The following is a 25,674-nucleotide window of genomic DNA, read 5'->3' on the forward strand; positions in this document are numbered from 1 at the left end:
CTTCTATTGGATTGGATATACTTCTATCCTTCATCCATGTCTTGCTTACTTGTCCATGTTATTGGAGAAAAGCATCCACCTGTCATCCTTGCTTCCAGGGCGTCCATGCTGCTACTATTGTGTTGCGCGACCAGCCTCTGTTCTCGAAGGATGTTTTCTAGAGATTTTGTTCTCTGATGTTGTTAACGGCTTGTCAGTTTGGTGTTTTGTCACCTTTGTCTCTACAGCCCATTTTAGGATTGTCTTGCTTCCCTCTATGGAAGTTTCAATCTCGTGCAACATTTTCCCTTGTGGTTTTGGTGTTGTCCAAAGTAACCTCTCACTTTTTCACTCTATTGTTATCAAGGATCGAGTATTCTGCGATTTTAGTTATTGTCGAACTGTTAGGAGTACTTTGTTCTATCAATCTATCTGTTTTCATTTTGTCGTTGGTCTTGCTTCTGCATCAGGGAGTTATAGCTTTGGCTCCTCCTTTTGTAACATTTCCCTCCTTGGAGGATGCTTAGTTTGATATATAAAATCTTGGTGCACAAAAAAAAATATAGGTAAATTACACACCTATTGAAAAAATAGCTGAACATCCATGAATGATTTTATGTGTTTGTAATTTATGTGTAATTTTTTTCAAAAAAAAAAGATTTGAATCAAGTGTCTACAAATGAATACGATCAGCTATATGCAAATAATTGATAGAAAAAAAAATTCATAGGGAGTGGTTGTGAATAGGACCATATATTCATTATTTCATTGTTATTGATCTTTAGTGAAAGGAAATTTTTTTTTTTCAGATTGCAAATGTTAAAATGAAAATTATATTGTTGGGGCAATCGAAAGTAGTATTTATAGGACGATGTAGGCGACTTATGTGTAGGTTATAATAGATGCCATAGAATAGTAGAATATTTTGATGTTTAAGAATGAATATCGTTCATTTAAGATTGGCGCGTGTTGATCTGGATCACTAAATTCTGTTACCATTTTACCCTTTCAGATAATTATTTAATGGTTTTCTAATTGTAAAAATACAATAACATTTTTCTTATATCCCACATGAAAATAGGTTAAACTTCTTTCAACATTGCTTAAATAAGTGTATAGAGATTTCAAGAATAATATATGCATCCTAACTAATATGTATATCATAGTTTGCACAAAAAGATTCTACAAAAAATTGGAATGCGAGTATTGTTTAAATATTCTTTTCTACAAAAAATTGAAGTTATATTAGTCAATAAGTTTATGAGAGATATTCTGAAGTGACATAGAGGATTACTAAAAATTTGAAGAAAGAACCACATAAAGTGACAAAATTAGCTGATAATAAGCAAAACATAAACAAAAGCATTGCGAATAACATTAAATCTTACCACCAATTCTATAAGAAGAGACTTGCTGATTTATGATCACATGCATTGAAATCTATAAAACAAAGTATATGTAAAAACTATTCTAATATTATCAATAAGTATTCAAAAAAATTTCTTTATATATTCTCATAAGCCTAATCCATTTTGAAGAGATTGTTGGAAATATCAAAAATAAAAAATCAACACATAAGTATAATCATGACATGTCTCACTTACAAAACAAACAATATTACCAAACATGTAACTTGAATGTTTTTCTTCCTCTCTTTTTATCCCAGCTCTACTCGACTCAGCTTCAATGTTAAAAGAATCACATGAAAGTCCTTTTTTTCTTTTCTTGAAAACAAATACCAAGTTTCTTAAATCGGTTTATAACTTTTTATGTCTCGAATTCAGCATCAATTTCAATAATTACCCTCAATATATCTGACACTACCTCCTCATCACTAAAATTACTTACAATGACATTTGTATCAACTGTTGAAATATTTTAACAACAGTTGAAAAAGACTTACAATGGTGTTGATCAAATGAGGTGACAGGTTTGAGTGTTCATAAAATTCAAAAGCGCTAAAAAAAATATGGGTATTTGTGGTATGACATGACATATTTTGGTAGGGCAAAAATAAATTGTTGTTTGTTTACATTTTTTTTGGTGGGCAAAAATGTTGATGAGGACAAGTTTAGCACATTGATTGAATGTTTGAATTATTTTTTCCCCCCAATTATTTAACATCAATTATTTCAAAATAATTATATATATGTATATAAATAATAACACCAAAATTCATCATTTTTATATTCTATAAATAGAGACTTGTTTCATTTGATTTGAACAAAACAAATTCACCAGTATATGTGTTTAAAACTATTTAATTTTATGAAGTTTGTTAAATCTTATTTATTTTATTTTTATTTTAATGAATAATTATTTGTTCTTATTATTAAGGGAAACTTATTAAAAGAGGCCAAAAAAATAGTAAAATTATCAAAATAGGCCAAATCTTATTAAATTAAATTACTAAGTTTTTTATGAATAAAATGTCAAAAACCTCCTCCTAAAATTAACTACGAACATATTTATTTTTTAATAAAAACAGAAATTTCTCTCTCTTTTCTCTGCGTAAAATCAGCTTTTGTAAAAACGAATCGTAACCACTTTTTTCATGTTCATCATTAACCCTAAATCTTCTGCTTTCACATTCTCTTCCAAACATTTGTCATTTATATGCAATCTATCAGGAATTGTAATTCACAGTTTTGTTCCACTTGATTCTTCTCTCTTCGGCTTCTGTGTTCCATGAATTGCATCTTCCCCATCTTTGTCATTAACCTTAGATGATTCCATAATTAAGTTAGGTATTGTTGAGAATGGTCGTAATCAAATCTTAGTGTTTAAGTGTGAAATTACGTAGCTTACATTTATTAATTTTTTTATTTTGATATAATGTAGGATATAACTGGAGATGTCTACTATTAATAAAGATTCTTTCACTCTTCCGGCTAAACTTTTTGAACCAGAAACAGAGCATACACTTGAGGATCATATCAACTACAACTCTCGTCTCAGTCTCTTTGATGAGAATTGGAATAAGCGTTTTGAAGTTGTGTTGGATGACATTAAGGCATCTCCGTTTGGATAGAACAGATAAGTGAACTGATGTATTGTTCAAGAACTGACAAGAAAAAGGAAGAGAACAGAAGAAGAGAATATGATCGACCATTTGGTCGATCAAACCGGTCGATCAGCACAACATCAGAATCATCGGTTTGGCTTCAGATCAAAACAATCGACCCCTTGGTCGATCGGTAGGTCGATCAGAGCGTCTCCGACTTCGCCAAACCCCATACTTGAACAACCGACCAGACGATCGACCAACTGGTCGATCATGAACTCAAAATGAACTTCTTAAGTAAGAAGAAGGATAAATGACATTACTTGTGACATCACTAACCCATATATTTGTTGTAAGTGAGTCTCTTTGTTTGTTAGCAATGAACCATTTCCTCATAGTTGATTTCCTCTGAATAAACATCTCAACAATGTTCCTTGTGGCAGTCCTTTTAGAGTGGGGTTTATATAGATTGACCGGCATCCATACACATATAGAAACATATTAGTATTAAAGTGAAATCCAGAAAAGAAAACAGAAAAGGAAAAAAAAAAAGAACAGTATACCTTGTTACAGAAATGTCTCCAAGCCATACTTTCAATGAAAGCTAATGGCAACTCTCCTATCACAAGCATCTCATTTGTTGCTTCTTTGAAAACACTCTCAGGAACTTTAGCATTTTTCAGATTTCCATCCTTATCAATGACCTGTTGACTCAACTTTGGGTCTTTTCCTTCTAGCCACACCTTGTGTTCCTTACAGATTTCAAGATGATTCCATAAAATTTTAGTCCCTGACTTTGTTGGACACTTGAATTTTCTCTTGCAATAGTGGCAAGTACATAGATTGCGGTTATTTGGTAGCCTTGTGTAATGAACTCATACACCTGACCTTGGAGTGATTTGTCTCTGAGTTTGTTGTTGTTCATCTCTATCTCCATGATTTTGTTTTCTTTTTCCCCATTGATCTGTTTCTGGAATCTGAAACCCTTCTCATTGGTCATCAAACTCAAATCCATCTGCATCATTGTCATGTTGATGTGGAGATGAAGAATCCATCTGCAAATTGTGAAAAAAAAAAAAAAAACAAGTTAGTAGAATGATCAACACAACACAAACACTTGAATCTGGTTCGGGTTTATTGAATCTGGTTCGGATTCGGATTTCGGATCTGGGTATTTTGCCCATAAAGTAATACTTTATTTGATTGTGAGAGAGGATACGAATGGATCGGTGTAATTGCGTTGTAATTTTTCGAGGCATTGTCTCCCGATTTCCTAAAAAAAGAAATATATACCTCCGTCTTGATGGGCCGAAAGAAACAAAATTAAGCCCATATATAAATGAGCTTCCCAATCTCTCTAAAACATAAGTGGCGCCAAACCTTAAAAATTTGCATATGTGTCATTTGGAGGCAAACCCATCCGTCAAATCCTTGGCGGCAAAATCAATGACTCCTCCAAATTCCTTCTTCTTCTTTTTTTTTTTTTTTTCTGTTAAGTTCGCCTTTAGTTTTTTTTTTTTTTTGCAAAACCATTCATCTTCCCACATTCTACTTCTTCTTCTTCTCCCAAAACCTAACAACTCAGAGACCAAAAAAGAAAAAAAGAAAAAAATCCAAAATCCAAAATCACAAAACCTTTCTCTCTATCGATTTCTCAGATTCTGGATCTTGTTTCATTTTATTCACCTGGATTTATAGATTCCCAAAATTTCTAGGGTTTCGCGATGGAAGAAGTTACGCCGGTGAATGAAATCGAGAATCAGAAGACGCCGATTGAGCCGAAGAAGTCGTCAAACAAGCGGAAGAGAGAACCCGCGGCGATTGAGAATCTAACTTCTGAGGAGAAAGAAGCTCAGATCTCTTCGTTGAATCGAGAGACGAAAGGGCTTTTTGATTATTTTCGTGAAATGATGGAAGAGAGTAAGAGAACAGATCTGTTTTCTAGGTTTAGTGATTGTTCGTCTGTGAATTCTATGGTTGCTTTGTTGATGGAGGAGATGAGTTTGCCGTTGTCGAAGCTTGTCGATGAGATTTACTTGATATTGAAGGAGAAGGTTGAAAGTGTTACTTTGGTAGCTGTGAAGAGTGCTGTTGTTTCTGTGGGTCAGAGAGTGAGTTACGGTTTGCCTAACGCAGATGCTGATGTTTTGGAGGATGATTCTGAATCTTGTCTCTGGTGCTGGGAGGTAATTTTTAATTTCAATTGGTACTTTTTAGCTTCTGTGTGGGTTTTGATCTTTGAATCTTGATAGAAATGGTAACTTTGGTGATATCATTTAATGTTGAGATGTGATGTTTATTTGATGTTATAGACGAGAGATTTGAAAATGATGCCGAGTTCTGTTCGTGGATTGCTTAAAGTTCGACGGACTTGTAGGAAGAAGATTCATGAAAGGATTACAGCAGTTTCTGGTAACTGTTTTATCTGTTGATGATTCTTATTGGTTGATTGTGTATATAGGATGTGAGGACTTATGCCTTGTGTGTTATGTTTTAGCAATGTTAGCTGCATTACAAAGAGGGGGAACTGAAAAGTCGTGTAGATCTGATCTGAGCAAAGCTGCTGAAAAGCTTGGTAAAATACTGACTGAGGTGGATATTCGATCGTTTATGGATAACATGTTGCAGAAGAACAGCGCAGAGATGTAAGCATCTTATTTTAGTGTACTTGGTTTATATTTATTTCTTGTTTTTATCTGACTCGGTTATTGTGTTGATCGTTAAGGGCTGAGAAAGACTCAAAGCGAGAAGAGAAGCTGCTTCTCAAACAATTGGAGAAAAGTAGATGTGAAGCTGAGAAGGAAAAGAAGAGAGTGGAACGTCAAGTATTGAAAGAGAGATTGCAACAGGTAAGCAGATAGTTTTCTGCATTTTCTTCTGGAATTCTTGTCTGGAGATGCTTATTCTCTTTTGGTCATCTTGGATGGTGTTATTTGTTTCCAAATTCTGACTTCTGACTGAGCATTTGTTTGCTGTGCCAGGAAAAAGAGCAGAAGCTAATGCAGAAAGCAATTATTGATGAAAATAATAAAGAAAAGGACGAGACTGAGTCAAGAAAACGGTTAAAGAAACAGCAAGATGAGTCGGAGAAGGAGCAGAAGCGTAGAGAGAAGGAACAAGCCGAGCTAAAGAAGCAACTTCAAGTACAAAAACAAGCATCAATCATGGAGCGGTTTCTTAAAAAGAGCAAAGACAGTTCAATAACCCAACCTAAGCTTCCTTCCAGGGAAATAACTGCTCAGGAACCCTCTTGTGCAAAACCTGAGAATGAAAGTGGAACAGTTATTCAGGCCATTGACAATGCCTTTTCAACAACTTGTGAAGCTACACTTAATGATATTCGCAGGTATGACAGTGGTTTTCCTTGGTGATTTATCTGTAAGGTGTCACTTTGGGTATTGTGATCTGAGTTGTATTTCTTTGTAGGGAACACTTTGCTTCTTGGCGACAGTTGGGTCATTCGCTCTCCAGTACGAAAAAGCATTGGGGTATGCGTAGGCAACCTAAGAGTGAACTGTTTCCGAAACTAAAACTATCTACAAATAGGGAAGCAACATCTGACGGTGAACCGAACATGGAGAAGCAAGTGGATGGGTGTGAAGAGAAAAACTTTGATGGTATATCTTCCATTGGGCAGTGTGAGTCTTCGTCATCTGATCGTAAGAAGAAGTCCAGGAGGGCCAAGCAGTTGTTACAATTTGATAAAAGCTGCAGACCAGGCTTTTATGGTATCTGGCCTAGCCAAAGGTTAGTACTTAATTTTGAAAACTTTCATTCCCACAGTAAGCTAAGATAAGATAGATTGTAAGTTAGTTTTGTTAATATATGTGAAGCCTTGACTAATTCAAAGCTTTCTTATGAGTTTGTGTGTTACTGCTTTTTCATTTTAGCTTTTTTGCATAACATGTTTCACTGAAAAAGTCATGAAGTTTATCTCAGCTATGTGACGACTTTATTGTGGTGTTTAATAAAGCATGATAAAAAAGCCTGTGAAGTAAACATACTCCTGCTCTACCCTTTTATGTTCCTTTGTAGAGGCTGATCCTTAAATTAAATAAACATCGTCTATCTTAGATCTGTGGTTAATATTGTCTGATGCATTTCAGTTTGGATTGAACAATCATTGTAGTGAACACAGGTAACGTAGAAAACGTTTTTCAGTGAGTCCGCTAGAGTTACTAGGAATATGAAGGAGGAGATAACTAGTGTTCACTCTCTAAGTTTGCTTACTATGGTACTGATGGTACTTCTTTTTAACATTTGCAGTCAAGTTGTGGGGCCACGTCGTCCTCTGAAAAAGGACCCAGAATTGGATTATGAAGTTGATAGTGATGAAGAATGGGAAGAGGTAGTTTTATTGATTTCAGTACTTGGTTTTGGATATAATTATTTTGTTACAACCCAAAAAAACTCATCCAAAAGATCCTTGGGTAATAAATTGCTTTTGGTTCACAGGAAGAAGCAGGTGAAAGCCTTTCAGATTGTGAGAAAGATGAAGAGGAAAGTTTGGAAGAAGGATGTTCAAAGGCTGATGATGAAGATGATAGTGAAGATGACTTTATGGTGCCTGATGGATATCTCTCAGAAGATGAGGTAACAAAAGCAATTTTTAGTTAACTCGTCATACATTCTTCTAAATCTAGGTTGACAATCTAGGAATCTATATAGCGAAATGTGTATTTCTCTGGAGGTTCCAATCTATTAGCCAATTCAACTCATATTCCTCATTCATCTAATAGATTAATACCTGGTTTTGTTCAAAGCATGTCCCATTCTTGTGAAGGGGGTTTGTTAACTATATAGGCAGCTAAGTTTCTTATGTAAACTTTGGTTCTCTCAGGGGGTCCAAGTGGACAGAATGGACATGGATTCGTCTGAGCAGGATGCTAGTACGCCATCATCTAAGCAAGATCAAGAAAGTCAAGAGTTTTGCGCATTACTCCAACAACAAAAACATCTGCAAAGTTTAACTGACCATGCTCTGAGGAAAACGCAGCCACTGATTATATGTAACCTAACGCATGAGAAGGTCCCTTTCTTAGCCTCTAAAGATCTAGAAGGGACACAAAAAGTGGAACAGATATGTCTGCGAGCTCTCATGGTGCGAGCATTCCCATGGACTTCTCTCATCGAGATATCGATCAATGACATGGAAGAGGAGGATCAGGAAACTGGCAAGTCATCTTGTAGTCAGAGCACACCTCCATCTAATTCAAAAGCAAAGTCCATACCAGACTCGGATTTAATTACAGTTGTAAGTAGATTTCTCCATATAAATAACATGTATTTTTATATATTGCTACCCAGCTCTAACAATAATTTGGCGTCCAGGTATCAACTATTCAATCATGCCCTCAAGGTATCAATAGAGTGGTTGAAACATTACAACAGAAGTTTCCTGATGTACCAAAGACCAAGCTAAGACAAAAAGTGCGTGAAATATCAGATTTCGAGGATAGCCGTTGGCAGGTTAGTTCTACTTCTACATTATACTTTGATCTTCTCTTCAACAATTTGCAATCATGTCTTGAGACAGGGTTGCTTATACTCCTGTCACCTTTTGTTTAATAAACAGGTAAAGAAAGAAGTATTGACAAAGCTTGGATTATCACCGTCACCAGATAAAAGCGGTAAGAGACCAAAAATGATATCTACATTCTTCTCAAAACGCTGTTTGCCTCCATCCACAAAGCCACAACCTGCCGCAGTCGAAGAGGCACAGAGATTAGAAAACGAGAATGCTTAGGTCTCTTCACTGTTTCCATATTTTTTTGGTTACATTCCTCAACTTAGCTATATCCTTTTTTTTTGCTTCTTGTGGATACAAATGTATGATGCAATAACATCGGAAAGTGTTTTGTTGAGGGAATGATAAATGGTTTAAGCAACCTGAGATGTTTTGTTCAGGTAAAAGTCTATAAATCTACCTTACTTATTTTCATTTCGAATAACTCCTACACTTTGGATATTACAATATCTTGTACGCTTTCATTAGAACAGTTTAATTGTTATAAAAATTAGCAGCAATAGCAAAGTGAAGGGAATTTCCTTTTCAACCGTATTATCGAATATCATAATGTGTTTTATAATCGTGTAGTAAGATAAAGCAACAGAATTGCAAAGTGGAGCCATGAAGTCAGCAGAGTAAGTTTTCAATATTACAAGTTTGACAGTCATGCAAAACACTTCTGATAATTTCGATTTCTTTAGTATGTAGCTAAGTCTTTGGGCATGGATGCAAAAGCTGAAACAAGTTATGCTATGATAATGGCACAAAAAAGTAATGCACAATATTTATATAGTACGTAGTATGTACATACTACGTCGACACATTTAAGAGATGTAGACAATGAAAGACACAACTCATTGCATTAAGTTGGGAGTTGGCAATGCCATGGTGTTGTGCTCATTGCTCAACGCCATCAATTACGATTCTCCTTTTTCATCTTTTAATGCCCCCATTATTAGCATTGACTTTCGTAGTGGTCTGAATGTCCCCATTTAATTCCACCTATACTTGACTCTTTGTTTTTGATAAATGTTTTGGCCGATCTTGAATAGATTGGAAAGGAGAGGTTACTTTGTATGGTCGGTGATGTTTGATTTGTATGAGTTAGTGGGTAGATCTATAAGCAGCTATGGGATAAGTCTCATAGGTTTACATCTTTCTTTTTTTGGTTACATCCCTCAACTTAGCTAATTTTCTTTTTTTTGCTTCTTGCGGATACAAACAAATGTATGAATGCAAAAACATCACAACAGTGTTTTAGATGAGAGAATGATAGGAAGCAACTTGAGTGACGTGCCGTGACAATGAAATCGTCTCTCTAAAATCTATGAGCAATATGAAATCGTCTCTATATATATCCATTTTCAATCACCCTTATATTTTTGGAGATTATATAGTGTACAATAGCTTTTAATTGTGTTTTCATTACATAGCTTTAGTACTTAAAAGGTAAAAGAAAAGAAAATACAAGAAAGATACGTTTGGTTGTCCTGAACTTGAAGTTCACATTTCAATCGATTATCCATAATGTGTTTATAATGTAAAGTATAAAATAAAGCATTAGCAATGCAAATTAATGCCAGGAAATCAGCAAAGCGTGTCTTCAAACCAATGCTGGAACTTGGTCATCTCCTTAGAAGGCAAAGCAGCCAAGACATAAACACCTTTGCTATCTCCATCGATGTCCGGAAACAGCAAAACTATGTCTTTCCGATGATACACAACAGGACAGCTATACTTAGGCTTTCCCCAAGGATACTCAACCTCTGCGAAACCTAGTTTCCACCACGAAGAAACCAAAACTTGTCCATGTGGAAATCCTTTGTACAACTCTCCCCAATCTATAGCAGACCGCGCGTACTCATCAGTTATCCTCTTCGCCCCTTCTCCTACAATTTCCACAATCCTACCAAACGGCTCTTCGAGCAACGCCTTGCATTTCGCCTTTGCGTAAGCCGTTAAAACCGCGTTTCCAGTGTAGGACGGTGGAAGCTCAGGGTTCAGCCTCCCTCTAATGTCCACTGCGTAAAGAATCGTTGATTCTCTTTCAAGATTAGCTTCTTCTTCTTCTTTTTCTGATGTTACAGAGAGTGCCTTGCACCTCCAGACCAAAGCCGTGACAACGTTGAACCCGGACACGCGAACATAACCACTACTAGTCTCCGAGGCTCTCTCCTTGAGCTTATTGATTTGATCAGAGGATAGCTTGAAGATTTTGAAGTCTAAGTGCTGTGAAGTGGCTTCGAAGACTGTTGTTGTCTCACAGTCTTGAAACTTAACAAGCTCGTGGTGTGGGAATGTGACACTTGGTGGCGTACGAGCCTTGAGAAGAGAACGGTCGTTGCATGGAGGTGTTGATAAGGGCTTCTCATTCAGTAGAGATGCTAAGTTTTCGAGGAATGTTTTGAAACTAAGTCCATCGAACGTTGTATGGTTTGTTGAGATTCCCATTGCAAACCCACCGCACTTGAATGATGTCATCTGCCCAAATTTAAATAGTAAGTACATACATGATATACATGATACATCTAACATCTCCATGACATGATAAACACAACTTCAAGGACCAAACTTGAGAAAACTTAATTTTTGAATCACTTATGGGTACGTACCCCTATATATTGTCGTTAATTCTCAGTTTAACATAAGAACTATATAGCTAGTATAATAATATACATACTGCGACACATTCAATAGATGTAGATAATGACTACTTACTACCTTATACGTTCATGATCATTAACATTGAGTAAAAGAATTTCATTAGAAAGCGATTACATGAAATAATGTGACAGACAGAGTTATGTCTCATTAATTTAGATTGCTTTATGTTCGGTAGATTCAATAAATGAGCACACAAAAAAACCAGCGTTTTAACTTCACGCGGAACAAGTAGATTTATGTTACAATCATATACTATTATAAAGTTTAATTAATACTAACCACCAAAAACTATTCAAATTTGATGTCAAGAAAAGAAACACTAAACCGACTTTTTTATTTTGAAATAATGAACATTTTTCACTTGCTTCGATTGTTTACAATGCTCAAGTGTAGACTGAAAATGTATGCCTAGTTTATATATAAGTAATATAACTAAGAATAGTAATAAATAACAAGAAAATATATGTGTCAGTATTGTGTACATTGGAAGGATCTGAAACTTATTTGGCATATTTTATCTGTAGGCGAAACTGAGACATACTCGAGTATATATATTTATATACATGTCACATGTTACTTTGTGATTTCATGTTTCGTTATACTTTTTTTTTTTCAAACTCATGTTTCGTTATACATGTATAACTAATAATCTATAAATTGTGTGGAAGATGCGAAGATGTGAATCTATGTACCATTTAATACGTCTATATCTTAATTAGTTTAAGGATCCTTTTGAAACAAAAAGTTGGAAAGCAAAGGGTTGGGTTTGAAAGGCAAACAAGGGTTGGTTATCTTTAGGCAAACTCTGAAGCTGACTTGTAACCAGTTGAGCAAAAGCTGGATTTGGATAAACCAAATCTCCAAGTTCCTCCAACGTGTACTCACTCGCCGCCGTCACAAATCCAGCTCCGGAACCGTTACAGTCAACATCTAGCCGTCCAGAGCTAGGATCCACGCGGAGTCTCCCAGCCAAAAACTCGTAAGCGTCCATGGCTTTCACCAACGCCTTTCTCAGCTTCTCCGACACAATCTCCGGAAGAAAATCTTTGTTTGGTCGGAAGAAATGAACTGTTTGGACGTCAAAGTTGAGAATTTGGTCGACGTTGGACAAGAACATGGATTTCTTCTCACTTGTTTCTTCAGATGGGAAAATGAGTGTTGATTCTTTGATGGTCACCTTGAGATCTTGAAGAAGCAATGGTGATGATTCTTGGTACAAAGAACCCATTTTGAACAATCTCTTTCTCTCTCTCTGATCTAATTAGGTTTTGAGTGAAGCTTGTGATTTGAGTTTTGTGACTTAATCTATATTATATATAGACTAACACATAGTGAATGACGTTTTTTATCCTGCCTTTATGATTATATATGTATGTGTATCTTATAGTATGAAATAATCCTTGGAGAGTAATATTGATCCTAAAATAAATATGATGTTTTCAATGAAAATATATTGTGTCGGTTTTTTTTTTAATATCGGTTTTATGACTATTTTACATGTAAATTATAGAATGAAATCATCCATAGAGAGTTAATATTGATTCCCACAATAAATTAAAAGGTGCCCTTTTTAATAAATAAGAGATTTGGTACGGAAGTCACAAGAACAAAACCAAGCATTTTTCTTGCTACGTCGACGCCGGTTTTAATTTATCAAGTCACACTGACATGAAAACGTTCTTCTTTAAAAGCAAAAAAGGTTGTAACCGTTGTATTATTGTGTTGTGTTTATAGATATGGGAGAAGTGATGGGCTGCCTTGGTGGTTGTGAGTAGGGTTGGTGAATTTATTTTAAGGATTTTGATAGGAGAGGTTTGACATGTCGGTGTTAGCTACATAATTGCATGTGATCGGCCCATTTTGAGTTGAGTGATGTTTGCCAAACTTTGAATTATCCGATATGATTTTTACCCATTTGCAGCATCTCACTACACTACGGTTAGTATAAATATGATCCTAACACGTTGGTAAATCGTAAGTTGTAGAACATTTTGTACCCATTTGCAGCATCTCACTACACTACGTAGGTGTAACGAAGAAACTACAATGACTTTATATGTGGATCTAAGGCTTACCGTACGTAAAGCCACCGTCTTGAATCGACTTTCTAATAAATCACTAAAAAGACTGAGAGTTTAGACTTAATACTTTTTAAGGGTAAACTTTTTTCTTCAAAAGTGTAATTAATTAGTAGATCACATCAATCACGGTATGCGTGAGTTCGTGAGACCGGACAGAGGTCTCAACTTTGCCTTCACCCTGAGAAAGCTAAGAGAGACTTTGTGTCTTGATGGCGTTGACACTTGACAGCCACCAAAATCTGTTCCGGTTTGTTATTTACAATCGCATTTCCACTAATTAATGTGACTCCTTTCAAAACCACTGGGGAGTGGTTTTGGGGAGTGGGTTTGCGCTTCTTAAACAAGCTGACCCAACTTACGCTTATCATTTTTGTATAGTTTTTTTTACTCGAGCACCTACTCTCCCTGAACATGTTGTCGCTACGTCCGGGACAAGTAGGTCGTTGGGATGAGAGCGGTGTTGGAAACAGAGTGCTGCCGACAATGGTTCTGATCTAGTGTCACTGCCGTACGTAAAGTCGTGGATCTTGCATATTTGCTGGTACTATTGCTTCGAGGCTCTGCTTTCGTAAGATCTGATCCTCCCTGTGAATAAGTGACCCAAATGCAGAGTACTCTCAAAGTATGGAAGAGACCTGATGCAATCAGAGGTTTCAAGACAAGCTCTCTCTCCATTGGCACGTGAGGAGCATGTGCAAGTGTTAGTAAATAGTCTCAAATGAGAAGGTTAAAAGGGTCTTTGATATAAGGTTCTGTATCATCCTCTTCTTCTTAATCTCTCTTGTTACGAGTTAGTTAGAACGGAGATGAGAAGCGTCATAGTGATGACGCGAGAGAGTTAGGAGAGAGAGAGAGAGAGAGAGGTTGATTTGGGTTGATTAGTGAGAAAGCTTGGGAGTGATTGTAATCTTGTGAGAGATTGTATCAGTCACTTGTATGAGCTCAAGTTTGAGCTAAGATATAATAGATTTCGGTGTACCGTCGCCGGCGAGACGTGGGATTCCACATCGGAACCTGAAATCGTAAAATCTCGGTGTTCTTGTTGTTCCTTTCTTGCTTTCACATTATGTTATTAGTTCTTTCAAGGAATCGATCGACGACTTCTAATCGGATCAAATATAGATTAGGTTTCAACAAGTGGTATCAGAGCAAGGTTCGTCGATTCCATGGAAGATGGAGGCGTCGCGTTTTGAACGGAACGGTGGATTTGGAGTTTCGTTAACATCGCAACTTGAAGAGAAGAAATCAGAAGACGTTGCGATGTCAAGAGCAAAGGAAGAAGTCAATTGCAGTTGTTCTTGGAACAAGACATTGTAGTTGGAGAAAGAAGATCCAAAGATTAAGATCCAATTGTATCGAATGGTTTATGGTTTATGAAATCGGTTGATTCGGTGAGTCACTCTCTCTCTCTCTACGGCGTGAAAGATTAGCATCAATGTGATTTTTATTCTAAGAAACTCACAAGGAATGATGTTGTAGTCACAAGAAGTTTAAGTTCGTTGTGTTCTAGATCAAAGTAGTTTGGACTTGGAGGAAGAAGGTTTCACGTTGATACGTTTCATCGACTGAAGACAACTTCAAGTTTCTGAGATTGTGAGGTTGTAAGTTATATCCTCCAATGGTTTTGTATAAGCGTTGTTGCGAGAAGATCAAGAAAGACTCGCTGGTTAAGGTTATTGCAAGTACAAAGAAGAATTGTTCCAGATTGAAGAAAGAAGCATCAATCATAAGAAGGAGGATACTACAAACGGTAAATTGTTTTTGAGACACAAGAAGAAGACTGTTTTGTGACGGTTTAGGTGGAGGAGTATTCAGAGTAAGAAGTTTTGCTTTCTGGTTCAAGAAGTGTGTGAGTTCATGTGATGGATTCTCAAGATATGTGATCATAATCAAAGCACCATCATGAAGACTCAAAACTTGGTAAAGTTTGCATCCGCTGCAAGTCACATGAATAATTGTGAGGCTATGAAATCTTCAGGTCTGCAAGAGAAATGAGTCAAGGTTTGTTAAAGCACAAGTTTGTATGTTCACTGCACATGGTTTTAGCTTAGATTTGGTACTAGGAGTTAGTGCAGTTTCTGGTTAAGGCAGTGTGGAAGTTTTTTGATGCAAGCTTGTGTTCAAGATAAGTAAAGAACAATTAAAGGAAGCTCATAAGGATCTAGGAACTAGGGGACGCCTTGGTTGTTTGATTGGTATATGGGTTTTCAAGTTGCATAGGTATTAGTTAAGGCTCGACATTTAAAGGAAGAAATTGCAGGTTTGGTTAAGAGTGATCAGAAAGTTTGCTTAGCAAAGTAAGATGATGATTTAAAGGATTTCAGGGTATTTGCAAGAGTTTTGAGGAAGGGTTCTTCTAAGGTTAAGTCTCAGAGGTAGTTATCAGATTCTTAAGAGATCAAAAGGACTCAAAGTATTTGGTGATCAAAGTTTGAAAACAGATCATCAGTGAGTCAGTGGCAGCTGGGAAAATCCAAGGGAAATGGATTAACGCTGCAGAGTATTGTTTTGTCGCAGAAGTGTTCTAAGTGAATGAAACAAGGTTGCGAGGTTTATTGTGTTGTTGGGTTCTGTTTAAACAAACAGAGGAATACAAGGACTCAAGAAGTAACAAACAGATTCTCAACAAAGGATGGAGAAACATCTTGTAAGTAAACCAAGGTGTGATTGACGTAAATCACTAAGGATGAAACCAGTGATAAAGAAGGCACTGCTCAGATGTTTCTTCAGTTTTCAGAAATGTTACATGCAGAACAGTTTTTGGTTTTCTACGGTTAACAAAGGATTAAGAGATTGAGTTGGATGCATGAGACGCTTGTTCTGGTTGGATAAAACAGAATGGTAGAGTGAAGAGTCAACCAGTCTAAGGTTATATCAGCTTAAAAGCTGGTTAGTTGGTCTATTAGACCAAGGTACACAATCTGTTTTTACAAAACAGAATGGGAGCTTCATTAGAAGCAGGTTCTTGGAGAGTCTTCAAAAGATTAAAAGAGATTGTTGGAGGTAGCTACATACTGGGCAGTAACATGTGTCCAAGATATACAGTCAAGCACACAGAGTTTTGTGATTGAGAATCATAGGATACAGTGACAAAGAAGGTGTTAGCTCAGCAAGTTATGGAGAATGTTGAGAGATACAAAGATCTCAGTTTCAAGTGGAGTCATGAGTAATACATGGACGTGTTACAAGTTTATCAAGATGGTTTGTGATTTCAGGTGGAGATGTACAGTTAAAGAGTATCTTGGTCAGCATAAGCATAAAGAGATGGTCTGAGTGAACAGGTTCAGAAGCTCATCAAGAGTGAGTTATGAGAAGAAATCAGTTGCTGCTTGGGTATGATTCAGGTTGGTCAAGTGTGTGATGAAGACAGAGGTTCAAGAACAGATTTAAGATGTCAGAGATGTTCAAGCATAGTAAGGTTGCAACATGAGTGAAAAGGGAAAAAAATTTCAGGTTTAAAGGATGCTTGATGGTGGTGAAGACATCTGGATATCAGTTGCAGGTTTTAGAAGTTCAGCAAGATTGAAGAGACAATCTAAAGATAAGAGATTATTGATGTGACTCTCTTCGGAGATGGTAAGAGATAAGTGCAAAGTTTTGCAAAGGATTTATCTCTGGTTCATTCACTTCAAGTAACTAGCTTCTTCATAAGAGCTGGTACTAGCAATTGAGTAAAAATCCTAGAAAGGATGAAAATGTAGAGTGTTCAAACTGCATTGAGAAAGGGGAACTATTAAAGTTCCGGTCACCTATTTGCTTCATAAGAAGTAACAAGAAGGCACAAGGGTAAGAAGCTCATGAGGATAAAGATGAAGAACATATATAGATTGAATTGTTGGTGTTTAAAGTGCAATTGTCAAGTTAGGTGAAGATAGCAAACATGGAGATGTTTTGCGGAGTTGTTTTGCAGCAAAGGAATGACTTCAAGAGTTCTAGAGTGAAGTGTTAAAGGCTGTAAAGAGAAGTCTCGGGCATGCTACAAGGTTGTGGATGTGAGACAGGTTTAAAAGAGTTGACAGAGGTTGATATCTGTTGGTTGAAAGGTTCTGCGGATTCAGAAGGGTTTGATCAAGATTGAGCAAAAATAGTTGCGTCGAAAGTCTTCTCAACTCAGTGAAGTTAAGCGGCGTGTTCCATTGGTAACAATGGCGGTGCAAAGTGATGCTCAAAGATCAAACAAGTCACTGTAATTACATTCTTTGTCAAATACCTTTTATTACTAATGTGGTTTTTTGGTTTAGAGTGTTTTGCAGGATGAGTCAGAGACTGTTTCAGGAAATAAAGCACAAGTGATACAGTTTTTTTGCATATGATTCAAGGAAGAGTTTGATTCAAAGTTCAGTGCACATGAAGTGAATCAAAAGGCTATAGCAAGGGAATCAGTTTGCAGAGATTAAAAGTATTCAAGGGTGTGAAGGAAACAAGATAATCAAAGCTGAATTGTTTGTTCACACAAGTCTGTGTTGAAGATGTTTTGACAATTCATGTGGTGATACTGGAGTGTTTGGTGGTTCGAGAATAGCAGTGTGATTAACATCACATCTAGTGATCATCGACCATTTTTTGGTTCACTAACAGTTTGTTTAAGAGTGAAGATTGGAGTTGTCAAGTTTTGAGCTGAGTTTAAAGGTTCTAAAAGGGACAGTTGCAAGGAAGTCTTCAAGTAGAATCAAGAGGTGTTGATCAGGATGCTTTGAGGAAACAAGTTTTTTAAGGAAGCATTGAAGTTGAGCGGTGAAGTTCAAGCTGGGTGAGTTTACTCAAAAGATAAGAAGCTGATCGAGTTTGATCAGGTCCGGAGGTGGAGACCAAGTACAAGCTAGGTTGCAACATTAGGGTCAAGGTGGAGAATTGTGAATAAGTGACCCAAATGCAGAATACTCTCAAAGTATGGAAGAGACTTTGATGCAATCAGAGGTTTCAAGACAAGCTCTCTCTCCATTGGCACGTGAGGAACATGTGCAAGTGTTAGTAAATAGTCCCAAATGAGAAGGTTAAAAGAGTCTTTGGTATAAGGCTCTGTATCATCTTCTTCTTCTTAATCTCTCTTGTTACGAGTTAGTTAGAACGGAGATGAGAAGCGTCACAGTGATGACGCGATAGAGTTAGAGAGAGAGAGATAGAGAAAGGTTGATTTGGGTTGATTAGTGAGAAAGCTTGAGAGTGATTGTAATCTTGTGAGAGATTGTATCAATCACTTGTATGAGCTCAAGTTTGAGCTAAGATATAATGGATTCCGGTGTACCGTCACCGGCGAGACGTAGAGTTCCACATCAGAACCTGAACTCGTAAAATCTCGGTATTCTTGTTGTTCCTTTCTTGCTTTCACATTCTGTTATTAGTTCTTTCAATAAATTGATCGACGACTTCTAATCGGATCAAATATAGATTAGGTGTAACATCCGCGAACCAGAAATTACATTTGTGGTCTGAGTGTCGATCAACACCATGGGTGTGTCGATCGACACCATCATTTCCAATTTTGATTGGTTTGTTTTAATTGCTGTTTGGTTCGGTTTGGTTCAATTGGAAACCCCTAAACCAAGTATATAAGAGGAGAAGCGACGAATTAAGGGTTTTAGGTTGTCTTGTTTTGTCGCCGTTGAGTGAGAGAAGAGAGAAAAAGGAGAGAAAGTGTTGGAGAGCGTTGAGAGTGTTCTTGAGAGATTTTTGTCTTGTTCTTGATGTTTTTGGAGAGATCTGTGGCTGTGGAAGGGAGAGCTGTTATTGGGAACGAAGGAGAAGCTTCCTAAGGTGTTGGTTCCACCGTTTCTCATTCCAATCTTCCTGTAAAAGAGATAAAGGTAAAGTGTGATCGTGGAATCAAGGCGATGAGGAGGAGGATGTTCTAGAGGCTTGATTGATTGTGGTCTAGCTATTGTTAGGTTGCTAGTGTTGAGTTGATAAAACATTGTAGGATGTTGGAACTTAGTTATTTCATTGTTGGTTTTTGGTTTATTGCATTGTTGGTTATTGGATTGTTATTGTTGGAATTCATGTTGGATTTATGGAATTGTTTTGTTATCCGCTGATGTTGATAGTTGCTAGGATGTTAGTGGGTATGGGACCACTAGTGAATTGATATTATTATAAAAAAAAAGAAGAAGGGTTGTTTCATTTTGGTATCAGAGCCCTTATGGTTGTTGTTTGGGATTTCATGCTAGAGGTTATTATGTGATTTAGTCAATTGTGTTTGCCATGAGGTCCTAGAACATCCCCTTTGAGCCTACTTTGTGATTCCACGGTGAGTTGTGATATTGTGTAATTAGAGTTATTGTTGCTTAGCCTTCTGTTCTTGGTGATACAGATGGTTAGAGGTGCAGATGCTGTTGGTCGCGGGCGTGGTCGAGGTCGTGGTCGTGGTCGTGGTCGTGGTCGTGGTCGGGGGCGAGGTCAGGTTCCCGAGGCCAGTGTGAGTGTGACCCAGAGTATGGCCAGTGAGGAGATAGCGGAGTCGCATGTTCATCCTGGTGTGTCTGGAGACCAGGCTGGTTTGGGTGACGGCGGGGCGAATGGGCCCGATGCCAATCACGGTGATGCCCCGAGTGTGAGGGCTGCAGAGCAGGGTGCTCCAGGCAGGGAGGATGTCTTGTTGGGCTTGCTAACTCAGGTTTTGGCGCGGTGCCGCCAGTGGTTGGTGAGCAGGTTCCGGTAGTGCCGCCAGTGGTTGGTGGGAAGGTTCCGGTAGTGTCGCAAGTTGTTGGTGGGTGGGTCCCAGCGGTGCTGCCTATGGCGGGTTTGCAGCCAGGTGTGCAGCCGGGGGCCGAGGTAGTGGACGCTGAGTACGTGCAGATGATGGTGCAGCTGCAGCGTGTGGGAGCGGGATCTTTCTCGGGAGATACGGATCCGAGTGTAGCTGATGAGTGGAGGGAGCGGATGGAGGATCTTTTCCATTTGCTTCGGTGTCCCGACCAGTTTAGGATGGACTTGGCAGTGCATTACTTGTCAGGTGATGCACGAGTGTGGTGGAGGTCGGTGACAGCACGTAGGGTGCAGCGGGATATGTCTTGGGAGGATTTTGGGAGGGAGTTTAACTCCAAGTATTTTCCTCAAGAGGCTCTTGACCGCATGGAGGCACGGTTCTTGGGGTTGACTCAGGGTGACCGTAAAGTGCGGGAGCTGGATGCTGAGTTCAGTCGACTTATGGGGTATGCAGGTCGGGCTTGGGAGCCAGAGTCGGCTCAGGTGCGGAGGTTTTTGTTGGCTCTGCGGGATGATATGAGGACTCGGTGCAGAGTGAGGAGCTATGCTACGAGAGCGGAGCTGGTGGAGGTTGCAGCTGGGATAGAGGGTGACTTGAGGTCACATGTGGTTGTGGTCAGTCCTTCAGTGCAGCCACAACGGTCCCAACCGTATTCTGTTCCTAGCAAGGGCGGCAAGCCTGCACAGGGGCAGAAGCGGAAGTTTGAGAATATGCAGAGATCGAGGTACAGTGGTCCGAGATGCTTTGGGTGTGGTAGCAGGGACCACAAAGTGACCAACTATCCACAGAGAGGTGAGCAGCGGCCAGTGACGGAGCAGCAGGCGGTAATGGAACCGCGGCTAAATACTCGGGTGTGTTATTACTGCAGGGAGATAAGACATATCAAGCCTTATTGTCCCAAGTTGTAGCAGACGGACTACTATTGAATTGATATTATTATAAAAAAATAAAAAGAATGATTGTTTCTTTAGGTTTCAACACTCCCCTTCGCAGCTACATTTCTTTTTATCTATTTTATATCTGTTTGACCCCGCGTAAAAACTGAAGGCGTTACCCATTTTTTGAAAAACCCTTATTAAAATTTACAAGGAAAAAAAAATGTTGGCGCTACGTCACTCAAATTATTTTGATATGCTTTAATCGTCTAGTTAATTACAAAAAGTTTTAATAGCATTACAGAATATCCTTTTATTTATTTTTCCTATGGTTTTACCTATCACCGATTTTTTCATAGCATTTCTAAATTTTTAGTGGTTGTAATGTTTTACTATTTGTGTATGATTTGCATGTAATGGGTTCATTGTTGACCATATGCAATTCACACTGAATTTGGAAAATCTATTTTAATTAATATATTAACAATTAAATATATCTTAAAATTTATATATGATATAGTCATATAGTTGTTACTTGTTTATAAAGACGGTCGAATCTACTTGGATTCATCCCTGTTGTATGCAACAAAACGAAAGTGTCCCAAAGTTATTAGCTAGCCCTCGTTATAAAGGTTCTCAAGGCATTGTGTCATTTCAAACTCGTGTTTATAGGAGCTTTGAGTAATGGCATGCAGGTGTAGCATGGTAAATCAAAAATTGTGACTTGAGTAGGATAGATTACGATACACGAACTTTTCTCATTAATTAGAGAGAAACACACACAATCAGAATATGATTGGAGCAGTCCCCATATGAAAATTTAATGTGGAGTACAAATAAGAACTCAACTTGACTGGTCCCGATATCTATATCATGGATTCATGGATGAGATCGATTACATGAAAATAGGAGAGACATATACAAAAATAACTTTTGATTAGCATTTGAAACTAATACTGAAGAAGTGATGATAAAACTTCTTCGCATATTAACTTCTCTCATGCCTCTTTGATTTTATGAACTTTTTTCTTTGGGAAGAAAAAAATATACCGTGACACTCTTACGTTGCTTCTCGAGGAGCTGACTCGTTATAAAGAGTTATATATAAGAATTTTCAAAGAAATTATAATAGTTGGCAATTGAAGAGGAATTTTAGTGGAGAGATCAGAGACCATGAGTTTGAGTTTTAACCGTGTAAGTTGCTTATCATACTAGGGAAAAATTTAAAGTAAAATTATTATTTAGGATTTAAAATTTCTTTGTGTAAAACAAAATATGTAACCAAAGATTTTTCTTATTTAAATTTATGTTTATTTAATGAAAAATACGTTTTACCTGTAAAATATATATATATGATGGAGAAAGTTTTGATAAAATGTAACAATTTATGACAATATGACTTGTTGTGTTTTTAGAAATCAAATTCATATCTTTTATATTTCACATTACTGTTTACATAAATGAAAATTTATAAAATTTATAAGTATTTAACAATATATAATTATTCCCAATTAACAACAACGATGCGATACAAAAAATGAAAATTATGCTGATCATAACAATATATTATACATCTTTATAAAACAACAAACTGAATTCATTTTTCTAATTAATCCTTTCTCCAGTTTTATTAAAATATTTTCCATAGCAATTTGTATTACATAATTGTTGAATATTAATATTAAAACACTAAGATATAATTATCTATAAAATACTGAAAATTATAATATACATTCAAAATAATGTAATTATTTTTTTGTGTGTTTTAAAGAATGTATTTTTGATATTTTAATGTTAAGATATGAGTATTTTTTTACTAACTAAATTAGATATTAGAATTTATATATTAATTTTGAAATATTCATAAGAGTATGGTAGAAAAAGAGCCGGAGGTTATTTAATTTAGGAAATGACATATTGTTTTAGGTTATGGGGTTCTGAGATGATGCTTTGGTCTTTTCACCTTTGGAGTAGTAAAATTTTCTCTATGCTCATACTCTAAGAAGTTGACACATAGACAATCTTTCTTTTGATATTTTACATTTTCTAATTATATAATTATTTATTTTTGTTAATTTCAGTTATAATCAAAAAATCAAACTCAGATACATTATTACTCATCTTTTATAGATTTATATTAAAAATGAATATGATTCATATTATTCCAGCATTTTATTTTATTTTTCCATTTTATCATTTATTTTAATAACTAAACATCAAAATAAAATAATTTTAAAATTGTAAGACATTGTAGTTTAAATCCATATTTTGTTCTATTTATATTTTAAAACATAATATGAACCCGAAAAGTCAAACATTTAAAATGCAGTATATCATTATCAATGCAATATATTAGATTGATTGCTAAAATAGTAACAAATTTAAGACGGTTTAACAAATGCATAAGCTTATGGTCCAATATGACAAGTTCACATTTTTACATATATTTGAATATGAAAAAGTAAATTAACAAAAAAAAATAAGCAAAATCTATGTAAAATATAAACAAAACAAAAGTAAAAAATAAGCGAAATCTATGTAAATTATAAACAAAACATAAGTAAAATATTTTGATGTACACCAAAAAAAACCAAAATAATAGTAACATGTTAACTTTTGTTATTTCTTCAAAATAAAATGGTGATTATGTAACAACCCACGCACCGGGGCTACCACCTAGTTATATATATAATTGAGAAGAAAACTTGATTACGATCTAGAAGGTCAAATCCCATTACAACATGAAAACAAATTAGGGATCAATACTTCATAGGACTACTAAACCATAGAATTATTTAGAGAAATAATGCATATGGTTGTCTGAGCTTAGTTGTCCTCGTTGTTGTCATTTGGGGTAGAAGGAGGATGTCTAAGTTGAATTACCAAAACTTCTCCTCTCATATTGGTGCCATCTTCATTGATATTGGTGTAGGAGAAGTCCATGAATGCACTTTTAACAGTGAGTTTGAATATTGTGGTCTTGATCACCCCAGTGAGTTTTATTTTATTTTTAGTCCAAGCAAAATTATGCTTCTCATGTTCATCCTAAGATCAATTTTATTTTATATTTTCCACAAAAAAAAAGGTAAAAAATAAAAAGTAGCTTTAAAAATGATCTTAGGATGAATATGAAAAACATATTTTCGCTTGGATTAAAAATAAAATAAAATTTTATGGCTGTTAGTGGTGATGATGATATTTATCTACCTTGATAATACTCAGTTAAAAGAGGGGAGGCGAGGGGGGGGGGGGGGATGGGGTTTGTCTCATAACACATTTAGTTGTTCTTTATAATGTGACTGTGAACTGATACTCTCATAAGGAAAAAGAAAGATATATATATATAGGGGTTATTGTCTAAATGGGCATTAGTTGGCCCAAAACTTTGAAAATGAGCATTATTATCCATATTCTCACAATTAGGCATTTTTACTTTTGTCTCCTTGCTTTCTCTCTCGACTAGAAACTTTCTTCTCTGACAACAACTTTGATTTTCCAGCGATAATCCTTGATTTTGAATACAGAAAACTATACTGTTTAGTGAGCCCAATGGTTCTAATCAAAACTTCCATGTCATCTTAAAATCTAAAACAAATAAAAAAATTACATGTTTGCAATTGATAATTCTTAGAGAAAATCAAAACAAGATCACCACCGTTTCTAAGTCAAGATCACACCACCATCGTCAACTACTTGCTTCTCACCACCACACAAATTGTCGTTGTCACCGGCTCATCATCACAACCATCTCGTAAGTATAATTGCCCTGCAGCTCAAGAGGGGTAACCATGTAATTAAATATAGGGAAGAAATGCTAAATTCAGAAGCACATACAGAAAGGCCGAGTTAGACAATACTCTTCCAAATAAATGCTTATTGTGTAAATAACTCATATATATATATATATATAAAGATGACCTTAAAGTCTTTATAATGTGATTGTAAAATGAAATATACTCTCAGAAGTTCTTAAGTTTTATTACAAATAAATATACTCTATATGCTTCCGACAACTATCTTTATGTTTTGGTAACAAATAAAAAAGTTTATTTATAAGTTGTTCTAAAACGAGTTCAACAAAAATTCATAGGCAACAAATCAACTACATATTGAAATAATTTTGTAAATGGTATGTATCACATAGAAGTTAAACCTAAATACAGTAAAGTGGTTTATGTATCACATAGAAGCTTAAACCTATATACAAAACCTCTATAAATTAATAAACACTATAAATTAATAAATTTTGCTGGTCCCAAGTTGGGAAAGTGTAAAAAAATAACAAAATTTGATAAGATAATAAGATAATATTTTTTTTATTGAAATCCCATGTAAAATATGGTCCCAATAATATCCTAAATGAATAATCATGTAAATTTACATATGCATATATATATATATATATGTTTATATAATAATGTTTGCTTTAAAATTTTTAATTTTTTTCCTAGAACTTATATCTATAAAAATTGTTATATTGTATTTTAAAACTATAATGAAAACTACTCTATAATGTCATAAAAATAGCTAATTTTTTTAAAAAGTTTTTAATTTGTAGATATGCATCATTTTAATTTTGATAGTTTTATAGGCTATTAAAATATGAAAATTGATATTATTATTCATAAATTTGAGTTTATGTATGTCATGTGTATAAACCAACTTGTTTATGATATTCATAATTTATTGTCAATAATGTTTCTAAATATTACAAATCAATTCCAAAAGAATAATTATAATATCTGAAAGTCTAATCTTATTTTGCTAATGTTGTCTCAGTCCATAATTTTTAAAAAATTTAAACAATTAAAAATATATCTATAAATTAATAATTATTAATTTACACTATAAAATAATAA

General features: G+C 35.8%; 2 protein-coding genes and 2 long non-coding RNA genes across 4 annotated transcripts; 1 reads left to right on the forward strand and 3 right to left on the reverse strand.

Annotated features, from left to right (window-relative positions):
* Window positions 1–2,819: 2,819 nt before the first annotated feature.
* LOC147925489 (uncharacterized) lies at window positions 2,820–4,242 on the reverse strand. The gene is made up of 3 exons (XR_015585459.1): window positions 3,547–4,242; window positions 3,323–3,428; window positions 2,820–3,246 (listed from the first exon to the last, which is right to left on the reverse strand). It is a non-coding gene; the product is annotated as an uncharacterized LOC147925489 (long non-coding RNA).
* A 132-nt stretch (window positions 4,243–4,374) lies between these two features.
* Window positions 4,375–8,924, forward strand: LOC104750331 (chromatin assembly factor 1 subunit FAS1). Its single transcript, XM_087492140.1, has 11 exons — window positions 4,375–5,169; window positions 5,296–5,395; window positions 5,481–5,628; window positions 5,709–5,832; window positions 5,965–6,329; window positions 6,410–6,730; window positions 7,250–7,331; window positions 7,439–7,576; window positions 7,824–8,237; window positions 8,315–8,452; window positions 8,559–8,924. The coding sequence occupies exons 1-11, from the start codon at window positions 4,708–4,710 to the stop codon at window positions 8,727–8,729; spliced, it is 2,463 nt and encodes an 820-aa protein (XP_087348266.1). The 5' UTR covers window positions 4,375–4,707; the 3' UTR covers window positions 8,730–8,924.
* Window positions 8,925–9,847: 923 nt separating this feature from the next.
* On the reverse strand, window positions 9,848–12,399 carry LOC104750332 (acyltransferase GLAUCE-like). Its single transcript, XM_087492141.1, has 2 exons — window positions 11,896–12,399; window positions 9,848–10,973 (listed from the first exon to the last, which is right to left on the reverse strand). Exons 1-2 carry the CDS (start codon window positions 12,382–12,384, stop codon window positions 10,080–10,082), a joined length of 1,383 nt encoding a protein of 460 aa, XP_087348267.1. The 5' UTR covers window positions 12,385–12,399; the 3' UTR covers window positions 9,848–10,079.
* Window positions 12,400–24,137: 11,738 nt separating this feature from the next.
* Window positions 24,138–25,180, reverse strand: LOC147925490 (uncharacterized). Its single transcript, XR_015583707.1, has 2 exons — window positions 24,423–25,180; window positions 24,138–24,322 (listed from the first exon to the last, which is right to left on the reverse strand). It is a non-coding gene; the product is annotated as an uncharacterized LOC147925490 (long non-coding RNA).
* Between the last annotated feature and the right edge of the window lie 494 nt (window positions 25,181–25,674).

This window comes from Camelina sativa, chromosome 16 (assembly GCF_030686135.1).
Source record: "Camelina sativa cultivar CO46 ecotype springtype chromosome 16, ASM3068613v1".
In the NCBI taxonomy this organism is placed as follows: domain Eukaryota; kingdom Viridiplantae; phylum Streptophyta; class Magnoliopsida; order Brassicales; family Brassicaceae; genus Camelina; species Camelina sativa.